Consider the following 11,933-nt stretch of genomic DNA (forward strand, 5'->3'; position numbering starts at 1 on the left):
TGATTTTGAATTAATATTAAATAAATTTAAACTGATCAATAATGTATATGGTTGAATTAGGCTTAAAATCCTAGGTTAAGTTAGGTTTCTAAGTTAGGTTTGGTCAAAGAATATTTTTTTACGTTACACAGCGCTGTATGATCCTAGTGGGTTTAGCACTTCTTTTTAATTATAATAATTTTGCATTACTGCCAGTGAAAAAATAGATCTTATCAGTCTGTAAAAAAAAAACATGGGAGAAAAGTCAAATTTTGAAGTGGGTTCCACCTATTCGCCAAGTTTGGCATATATTAAATTAAATTAATTTACGTTTGTTATAATAAAGTTAGGTAAGTTTTCTAAGGTTCTTTTGGTACAAATTTTTTAATTTTTACATTAACGTAATGAAAAAAATATTGTGGAAAATTGCATTTAGCTGAATGTATCATTATATACAGAACAGTAAATGAACAAAGATAATTATTATTTATCAGTTAGACAAGTAGGAATTTGAGACACCTAGGTCGCAAAAAATGTCCCCCTTCGATACCTACCACTGTCATAACCACAAGTTGCTCTGGACCTATTAATTAAATGAAATATACATACACCAGGAATGTTGGTAAATATATAAATTTGTGGACTGTATATTAAAAATAATAAATGGTTATATATATACACGATTACATAACAGAAGGAAAATATATCTTAATATCACTCACCAATTTGACAGGAGATTAATGTGTATCATACTCAGAAAACTTCACTCTAACTAAATCTATGAAAATATTGCTGGCCAGAATTACACACAAATCTAGAGAGCTTATCTGAGGTTCCTGGAGCTGTCTTGTCCAGTCGTCTGATATCTCAAGTTATGCAGGAATGCACATCCACCAATTTCGCCTCCTATTTGAGAGGTGTCAACACAATTTTAACCTGTAGAGCACGAAAAATTCTTCCCATTCACTCTAACGTTCTGTTCAATTCAAAACCAAGATGGCGAGTCTCGTCTGCGCAGACGCAGGCTTTCCGTTTTCTATGACATAAATATTATTAAATACAGTATGGCCATCTATTTCCATATAAATACTGAATTTCTGGAAAATATATACAATATTTTCCACACTGCGGCCGGCCGGAGTTCGTTGCTAAAAGACTCAAATTGCTCATTTGACAATGGTGGAGGACCTGGGTACAGATAGGATCTGGCATCCACACGGCGACATATTACACAAGATTTAATCACCCATTTTACAATTTGCCGTCCTTGTGGAATCCAGAAAGTTTCCCTAATACAATTTAAGGTATCTTGTACCCCACCATGCATTACATTTTTATGGGCATTAAGAACAATTAAATTTGTTAGATGATGAGTTTTGGGCAGTAAGATAGGGTGTTTAGCATAATCACCCAATTCAGCATTTTGTAACCTACCTCTGCACCTAATTACATTGTTCTCTAAATACAGCCCCAATTTCTCTATTATGGAACCTTTCACAATTTTTCTTTCCATCATCAATTTAATCTCACTTCCATAGATTTCCTCCTGTACCCTCTTTATCCAATATTCAAGAGGATGTGAAAACTTAAATGAAATATTCATCTTGTTTAGAAATTTAAACACCAACTTAGTTATATTGATTAGTTTGGGTAAAGTAGAATACCTATTTATATCAATGGCTAAGGAAGGACAAACTATTGAAGCGGTGGTCACAGTAATTTCAACAGGAGCAATATACGCCTTTTGTACAGGCCAATTAACTTTATTTACCAACCAGCTCGGTCCTTTAAACCATGATACAGCATTTACAAATTTAGCATAAGGTAAACCTCAAGACAAGAAATCAGCTGGATTCTCCTCACCTGGTATATGATTAAATGTTAACATATGCTGACCCAAACTATTATACTTCTCTTGCATCTGATTAATTTCAGCGACTCTGTTTTGTACGTACACAATTTTACTGTTTCCATTACGAATCCATTGTAAGGATACCTCATTATCAGACCAAATTACAGTGTCGCTAATATTTATCTCCTGCAACTTATTTCTTATATAATTAGCTAATTTGACACCTACATGAATGGCTGTTAATTCCAACTGAGGTAAGGTACGTGATTTAATTGGAGACACTTTAGCCTTAGACATAAGAGAAATAACACTATTACATTATAGGTAAGCAACTGCTCCATATGCCAATTTTGAAGCATCACAAAAGATGTGGAGTACATTTTTCCCATTTGGATTGGCCACCTGGCATGGGAACTCCAACATTGGAATTTTCTCATAATCACCAATTAATTCATCCCACCTGTTAATGAATTCCTCAGGTAGAATTTCATCCCAAGCACATTTAAGTTTCCATGCTTCCTGAATTAATAATTTCCCTCTTATAGTAAGGGGTGACACTAAACCTAGTGGATCAAAACATTTGGAAACTTCAGCAAGCAAAACTCGCTTAGTTAATTTATTGGGCATACTGTAATTATTAGGTTTTAACATTAACAAATCTCTCTCAGTATCCCAAGTTAATCCCAATACATTACTACATTTTGGTACTTCATCTCCAGGGAAATCTTTACTTATTTTGTCCTTTAATTTGGATGAACTAGTAGTCCATTCTCTCAGAGGCATATTTGCACTTTGCAAATTTACATTATGTGAGAGTCTTTCTGTAGCTTTACTAAGCCCTACTGTAGATATTTTCTCTGGAAGTCTATCTACAATTACTGCATTAACACGTTTTTTCTCATTGTCCAACCTGACAGTTACATAAACAGTGTCATACAATTGAGCCCTTTTATCCAAGAGAAAACCAGATAATTTTAAAGTTGTGGGATCTCCCATCTGTACTTTCATACCATCAAGACATTTACGTTTTATGAAAGTACGTTGGGATCCCTGGTCCAATAATGCAGTTACATTTTTTTTTATTTATGCCTTTTATCATCAATTTTTACCTGTAACACAGGTAAGGCTACTTCAGCAAAACCATTATTATTAATATTAGCAGCAATTTTTACATTAGCCACTGTTGTCTCAGGATTGTCAACATTATCATTATCAACATTAACATATAGACCTTTACACATGACTATATGGTGTCTTCCTTTGTGACATTGATAACAGAAGTTTAATTTGGCATAACAATCCTTTACATTGTGATTACCCAAACATCTGATACATCTGTCAAGTTCCTCCAATCTTTCAACTTTATCATTCCATGAATTGTATGCATTGCAATTCTTAGAAAAATGAGTACCCTTGCAGAAGAGACAATCTCTCTTTTCTTTGACTGGTTTCTTATTAACTGGGCTACTCTTAGGAGGGTACTTATTCTTCTTACCTTGTGGAGAATCATTATTTCTGATTCCTGCTACTTGATATGCACCTATACAACTATTTTTAGGAAATGAATTTTGATTATTACCATTGGGATAATTATTCCCTTTGTGAAACTTGACAGATACCTCAGAGTTATTATGTGTTGCATCTTTAAAATGAGTTAGTTGGCTGGTCTGCAACTGCACAATTAATTCTTGTAGACCTAGTCTTATTTCCTCCAGACCAAAATAACTCTTGTGATATTTGTTTGAGAGTCATTCAAGTGTTTTACAGCTGAATTTATTCTGTACTATGGCACTCAATAACCAGTCTGATTCCTTCAGATTATATTTATTACTTAAAGTTTTGAGAGTGCTCTCCAGTTTAACTCTAAACTGCTGTAAACCTTTGTAAGTGTGATCTGGAGATTTTAAATTAACAATGATATTCACTAGATCCAACCTACTTTGTTCTATATTACCATAAGTGACCTTCAACAAGTCAACTGCTTCCTTGTAAGAGTCATCTACATTGGGAAAGGCTTGTATGAGTATGTAAGCATCTCCTCTTACCTGTCCTTTGAGGTAAAATAATTTAGTTACACAGGCTAGGTCACTCCTGCCATGCACAGCTGCTTTAAAAATTGACCAAAATTCCTCCCAATTTTCACCAGGATTAAACACAGGTAAACATAGTTCTGGGAGTTTTGGCAAAGACATATTATTTGTTGGAGCAGACTGATTAATTGCCTGGTTTACACATTTTAATTTATTCAAGGCCTGACTTTTACAAGAAAGAATCTTTTCTTCTAATTCATAATACTGATTAATGATGAGATATATTTCAGTCTCATCTACACAGTTTACTAATAAATCTCCTTCATATTTGCTGTAATATAATTTGTATGAACGATATCTATTACCTAAAGCATCTAAATACAATTTTAAATCATCAGTATTCACAGTTTCTTGATTCATTAATTCCAAACATTTATTGTATGCTTTTGTTACATGACCCTTTCTAGCTTGCAGAGATGCTTTCTTTGTTCTATATTCCATATGTTTGTATTCTATATTAATTTCCTCATTTTCAGCCATGATGCAATGTATTAAATTCAACTTAATAACACTGATTATGTACTAAATTATGCACTTTATAAAGGTAAATAATACAACTTACCTTTGAATAAATCCTAGCTACTTGAGCTTAGCAATTACATGTATAATATAAATTTTAAATGTACATTAATACAAACTTGGCTTATCAAAATTAATATTATACAAAGTAATAAATCCTTGCCAGAATTTGGCATAGCAAAATTAATATACACATTAATAATTAGCTACACATGGCTTATCAATTACACTTACACTGATATAAATCTTGGCCAAAATTGGCTTATCAAATTAATATTATACAAATATAAATCCTTGCCAGAATTTGGCATAGCAAAATTAATATTATACACAATATAATCTTTATCCACACTTGTCTTATCAATTACACATACACTGATATTATCTTGGCCAGAATTGTCTTATCAAATTAGTATTATACAAATAAATATAAACTTTGCCAGACTTGAGCTTGGCTTATCAAAATTAATATTGTAATTATTATAATCCACTACACATTAAGTAAATTTGTGAACTTAACATCCACCTCCTTCTGTCATTTCACATATAATTATTAAGTAATTAACTAATTAATGACTTCACTAATTACATCCGGTTCGAAGGACCAACGGCTAATTAAATGTGGAAAATTGCATTTAGCTGAATGTATCATTATATACATAACAGTAAATGAACAAAGATAATTATTATTTATCAGTTAGACAAGTAGGAATTTGGGACACCTAGGTCGTAAAAATTGTCCCCCTTCGATACCTACCACTGTCATATCCACAAGTTGCTCTGGACCTATTAAATGAAATATATGTATACCAGGAATGTTGGTAAATATATAAATTTGTGGACTGTATATTAAAAATAATAAATGGTTATATTACACAATTACATAACAGAAGGAAAATATATCTTAATATCACTCACCAATTTGACTGGAGATTAATGGGTATCATACTCAGAAAACCTCACTCTAACTAAATCTATGAAAATAATGCTGGCCAGAATTACACACAAATCTAGAGAGCTTATCTGAGGTTCCTGGAGCTGTCTTGTCCAGTCCTCTGATATCTCAAGTTATGCAGGAATGCACATCCACCAATTTCGCCTCCTATTTGAGAGGTGTCAGCCCAATTTTAACCTCTGGAGCACGAAAAATTCTTCCCATTCACTCTAACGTTCTGTTCAATTCAAAACCAAGATGGCGAGTCTCATCTGCGCAGATGCAGGCTTTCCGTTTTCTATGACATAAATATTATTAAATACAGTATGACCATCTATTTACCTATAAATACTGAATTTCTGGAAAATATATACAGTATTTTCCACAAATATATCTTTAAACGTATAAAAGAAAGTTTTAGAAATGACTTAATTTTAAATGAGTTCTTGCTAATCGACCAATTTTGCCTATTCGGCACGACATATAAATATATAAATATATATACAGTGGTCCCTCGTTGTTCATAATTAATCCGTTCCGGGAGCCGTTACTATAAACGAAATTTACGATTTACGAATCAATTTTCCCCATAAGAAATAATGTAAATACAATTAATCCGTTCTTGATACCCAGAAGTATTAAAACAAAGAAATTTTTAACATGAAATATGCATGTAGTACATAAACAATACAATGGGAAATGATGAATGAAACATTAACAGCATAACACTTACCTTTATTGGAGATTCTTCTTAGTGTATGGGAGACTGGAGGAGGAGAGAGAGTGGATTGTTTATAGTTTGGAAGGGGAATCCCCTTCCATCAACACCTCAGGTACCATTTGCTTTTCTGGGGTTGCTTCTCTTCTCTGTTTCTTAATGCCACTAGGACCACCTTGAGAGTCATTGGAGTCCTGTCTCACAAAATAACTGTGGAGAGAGCTCTGTTTCTGGCATCTCTTTAACACTTCCCTAAAATGGCCCAAGACTTTGTCACTACATGTTGCCAACCTGGCTTGCAACAACCTTGTTAGGGTGATGTTTCTCCATAAAGCTTTCCATCTTACCCCACATAGTAAAAATCTCTTTAATTTCTGAAGAAGGCACCTTCTTCCATCTCTCTTCCTCCTCCTCTGCAGCAAGATTCTGAGCTGCGATGTGTTGCTCTTCCTGCTGAAGCTCTTGCAGCTCCTCAGTGGTGAGCTCTTCATTGTGGTCTTCCACCAATTCTTCCACATCCTCCAAACTCACATCCAACCCCATGGAACTCCCCAGTGCCACAATTGATTTTATAACAGACATAGGCTCATTAGGGTCAGTCCCAAATTCTTCAAAATCCCTCTTGTCGACACAATCTGGCCACAATTTTCTCCAGGCAGAGTTCAAAGTCCTGGTAGTCACTCCCTCCCAAGCCATACCTATAAGGGTTATGCAGTGGAGGATGCTGAAGTGTTCTCTCCAAAATTCCCTTAGGGTCAAGTGAGTGTCTGTGGTCACAGTCAAGCACCTGTGAAACATTGCTTTTGTGTAGAGTTTTTTAAAGTTTGCAATAACCTGCTGGTCCATGGGTTGCAGGAGAGGAGTGGTATTCGGGGGCAAGAACTTTACTGTGATGAACCCAAACTCCTCGAAAATTAGGTCATCCAAGTTTGGAGGATGAGCAGGTGCATTGTCCATTACTAGCAGGCACTTGAGATCCAATTTCTTTTCCAGGAGATACTCCTTCACACTAGGGCCAAACACTTCATTGAACCACTCGACGAAAATTTCCCTCGTGACCCATGCCTTACTATTAGATTTCCAAAACACACACAATTTACGCTTCATAACATTGTTTTTCCTGAACACTCTGGGATTTTCAGAATGGTACACTAGTAATGGCTTCACTTTGAAATCCCCACTAGCATTAGCACAGAACATTAGCGTCAGCCTGTCTTTCATAGGCTTGTGTCCTGGCATTGCCTTTTCCTCTTGTGTAATGAAGGTCCTCTTTGGCATTTTCTTCCAAAAGAGGCCTGTTTCGTTACAAATGAACACTTGTTCAGGTTTCAGTCCTTCAGCCTCTATGTAATCCTGGAATTCATGCACATATTTTTCAGCCGCCTTGTGGCCTGAACTGGCAGCCTCACCATGCCTTACCACACTGTGTATGCCAGTACGGTTCTTAAATCTCTCAAACCAGCCTTTGCTGGTCTTAAATTCACTCCACCACTATTTGCAGGCAGTTTCTTTACCAAATCTTCATGCAACTGCCTAGCCTTTTCACAAATAAACGAAGTCATAAGAGTATCTCCTGCTAATTTTTTCTCATTTATCCACACCAATAATAACTTCTCAACCTCTTCCAGTACTGGTGATCTCATTTTTGTCAGCATAGTTACTCCCTTTGCAACAACAGCATCCTTTATTTCATTTTTCTTGGTCACTATGAAACATAAGGTTGTGTAGGGTTTCTTATACACCCTGGACAGTTCGGCCACACTTGTACCACTTTCATATTGTTCAATGATGGTTTTCTTAAATTCAATCGTATTTCTCACCTTCTTTACCACAGGCTTGGCACTAGGAGCTTTCTTTGGAGCCATGGTAGCTTATTTAGTACTTGCAAGCACTAAAATAAATGGAATATTATGAAATATTTCGCTGGAGCACGTGAGGGGACCTTCGCTCACTGGTAAACAATGCCAGACTGGCTGCTGCCCTGGCTCACGCGTGGGTACGCGTCCCGGACGAACTACGACTTGTGAGTCAACCTATGAAAAGCGAGTCCATGTTTATACGAAAATACCTCTATGATTGGCAAATTTTACGATTGCCGGGAACTACGAAAAGCGGGGGACCACTGTATATTGTTATAAAAAACGCGACTTCTAATAAGCTTAGAGATCTCCAGTGAATACTAGAAAGGACTGCCCTTCTAGCATCCAGCCTGTTACTGGGTTTTCGTAACAAGTAGTCAGTATCCTGGTCCAATTATCCAATGGAATTCAGTAAGAATTATTAGTGCTTCAGGATTACAACTGGTAGGCTACTAACTAGAGAAATTAAAATTTAATAAATTTATTAATAACATCTAGAGGTATAAGATTAAAGTAAATTAAATTAATAATAATCAAAATTAGAATAATCACTTCTCTCGTGTACAGTATTATTGTGCTGAAAGAACATATCACATTTATGTCTTAAGTACCGTCTGGTACATTAATATTTAATAATACAATATACAAATAAGTTTGTGTGCATGTGTGTAAGTGCTCTAAGTAGTTCGCTGTGTCTCACGATTCGACTAGACTTAAACAAGTGACTGACAAAGTCCTCACATAAACTAATTTCTTGACCAACTGGCAATCAGAACAGCCTGCTTGAACAATAAAATAAATGCTAAGACCAATAGCAATATAACAAGCAACTGCGACACAGAATCAGGATCAAGGAGATGATATGATGACACTAAGTAGGGACCATCAGCAGATCCTCCACAAAAGTCACAAAACTCCCATACTACTGAATCTAAGTTCAGCATAAGAAAATCCCCGACTGTGGCAGTACACAGAAACCAGTGCAAGTTAGGTCAGAAATTACAGCTCAGGACCTGAGTTGCTCAGTGTCTTAAGAGACACACAACCTCAGTACAACATTGAAAATCACTAAGTCTATACAATGTTCTGTGAACAGAGTCTCCAGAACCTAAAACAATAATGAGACAAGAGACGATCTTCCAACAAGGGCCAATAAGGGAGAGTTAGGCACTTGTCAGGAATACGTCCAACCACCAAGAGAGTCTAGACCAGACTGAATACTTCAGGCGAGGTGAGGACACCCCCCCTCGATCATGTGATAGCTCCGTGGACAGTTGCTGCCCAGCAACAGAGAAGCCGGCAGAGTAACGAGCAATGAGCGATAATTACAGTAGTTAGACAATCAAGACTAACTATGAGCACATAATATATGAAGGTTACATCCTACCTAACAAAAGTAACTAAGTCAAATAATAATATAAAACAATATATTTACAATTTAGCTATTATCGCAAATATAAGCAATATAAAATTATATGAAAAGGTAATATACATTATTTAAATATACATAATATACATCATATACATTGTAACCCATTCAGGGATTGCATTATATATATATATATATATATATATATATATATATATATATATATATATATATATCAGTATTTGAGTGAAGATACAGAGTGTGTAACGTTTATCACAGTTACATTAATACTGTCTTAATCTTAACCTGTCATTCCTACACTTTGATGTACTTAGTTTTATCTCAGTGTTTTCCATCTCTTTGAGATAAGTATTTCTTTTTTGTTTTTGAGAATGTGTGAAAAATTGAGTCCTCATCTTCGCCTGTAGAGGGAGCGAGAGAGTATCTCTCTCTCTCTCTCTCTCTCTCTCTCTCTCTCTCTCTCTTCCAGCTGTTACACAAATATCTGAAACATCATCTTGCAGTTTGGTCGCTTCAACTGTTTACTGCCTTAACGTAAATTTATCACAGTCTTAAATAGTTCATTCGTGTCCGTGGTACAGCACTTAGTGTCACTCTGCAATACTCTCAATCAGTGCTGTATAAACCACAGAGAAAATAAGCCCTCTTGTCTGATTTTTTAGGGGGGATATTCTAGGTAATTTACACTATGTGTACGTGTACCTGTGTCTAAATAAATGCTGTATGACCCTTGTGGGTTTACCGCTTAGTTATGACTATAGTAATGTTAGTTTAACATATTTATTATGCACCTGAACCCAGGGTGTGGATGGTAGTCTTAGGATTACATAGGTACATAATGAGTGCATGTACTGGGCCGTAAAGTTGTGATACCTGAACAAGTTACAAAGGTAACGAACTGTTTACGTGTTTATAATAATGTGCCTCAATAACTTTAGGTTACTTAGCTGTTTTAACTTTAATATTTAAATAAGTTATTACAAGGACCCCAGTGGAAATAAGTCACTTTGACATTTTTTTTGGGGTTATCCTGGAGGATAATCTACACATATGCTGCTGTGTATGATAATTTATGTAACTATGTGTACTTAGTTATTAGGTGAAGCGCAGCACTCTACGTCGTTCCAACACCCAGACATTACATTTATGAGAGATTTCATGGCAGCTGCTGCTGGGATCTTCTCTGTTACACAGACACAGACACAATGTATTAACACTTGTTTCTGTCTTACAGGTTGGTGGCCTCAATCAGTCGAATGGATGAAGATCTTTCTTGGGTCTCCAATGGTAAATATCACACTCCCCCCCCTCAGCCTCACCCACATAAGGATGCCACAAAATTTAAATAAAGGAAAGCTTTCACTTTGCAAATTGGAATCTGGGCTCCTAACTCTGAATTGAACCAGTGTTTAGGGTATGTAAATAAGTAGCTGTAAGATTGTCTACACTTGTGTTTACTCTGTAATGTTCCTTCACTCTTGATACTTCTCATACCTACTGTGTTTAAGTAATAATGGGGAGTTAGTCTTGTTGTTGCTGGGTACTGATTGTAAAGCTCCCTTACCTCTATCTCTCACTCCCTTCTTCCTTCCCTGCTTCCCTTCCCTCTTCCCTTCCCTGCTTCTCTTCCCTGCTTCTCTTCCCTCTTCCCTTCCCTGCTTCTCTTCCCTGCTTCTCTTCCCTGCTTCTCTTCCCTCTTCCCTCTTCCCTTCCCTGCTTCCCTTCCCTGCTTTCCTTACCTCTTTCCCTCCTTCCCAGCCAGGCTGGCTTCACTAGGTCGACAGTGGCATCCTTCAGTGTCACCTCAGACACGTGACTTACCCACACAGCAACAAGCTTACAAAACTCTCTTCTCCCCTCCCTCCCTCCTCTCTCTCCCTCCCTCCCTCCCTCCTCTCCTTCCCTCCCTCCTCTCTCTCTCTCCCTCCCTCCCTCCCTCCCTCCCTCCCTCCTCTCCTTCCCTCCCTCCGTCCCTCCCTTCCTCCCTCCCTCCCGGCTCTGTATCCTTCTTTCTATCTTCCCCTACCTCTCATTTTCCTCCCCCCCCCCCCCAGTTTTCCTCTTCAACATATGCACTCTTCGCTATCGCTTCCTCTTCCCTACTTTTTCCTTTACTCATTCTGCTTTTCTAATCGTTCTCATATTCCCTGTACATCTTTCCTTTTCCACCTGTCCTTTCCACTTAAGCTTCCCCCCCCCTTTCTCTCTCCCATACATCCACATAGAAAATATGGAAACAGTCGCCTCTCGCTGCCACTGTGTTGCTGTCATAGAGGAAGGTGGCAGCACACTGCTGGTATACTGTGTGTGTGTATGTGTGTGTATGTATGTGTGTGTGTGTGTGTGTGTGTGTGTGTGTGTGTGTGTGTGTGTGTATGTATGTATGTGTGTGTGTGTGTGTGTGTGTGTGTGTGTGTGTATGTATGTATGTGTGTGTGTGTGTGTGTGTGTGTGTGTGTGTGTGTGTGTGTGTGTGTGTGTGTATGTATGTATGTGTGTGTGTGTGTGTGTGTATGTGTGTGTGTGTGTATGTATGTATGTGTGTGTGTGTGTGTGTGTGTGTGTGTGTGTATGTATGTATGTGTGTGTGTG

At 37.0% G+C, this 11,933-nt stretch overlaps 1 protein-coding gene across 3 annotated transcripts in view; it reads left to right on the forward strand.

The window, feature by feature from the left end:
• Ypel (Yippee-like) overlaps positions 1-11,933 on the forward strand; it is a 298,086-nt gene that overhangs the window by 165,031 nt on the left and 121,122 nt on the right. For 2 of the 3 annotated variants that reach the window (XM_070085485.1, XM_070085484.1), the window contains exon 2: positions 10,576-10,628. The exons of the other annotated variant lie outside the window; for it this stretch is intronic. In XM_070085485.1, coding sequence (XP_069941586.1) covers positions 10,598-10,628 — 31 coding nt within the window. In that variant the 5' untranslated portion in view covers positions 10,576-10,597. The remainder of the gene's footprint in view (positions 1-10,575; positions 10,629-11,933) is intronic. 3 annotated transcript variants of the gene reach the window in all.

The sequence above is a fragment of the Cherax quadricarinatus genome, chromosome 16, assembly GCF_038502225.1.
Source record: "Cherax quadricarinatus isolate ZL_2023a chromosome 16, ASM3850222v1, whole genome shotgun sequence".
Lineage (NCBI taxonomy): Eukaryota > Metazoa > Arthropoda > Malacostraca > Decapoda > Parastacidae > Cherax > Cherax quadricarinatus.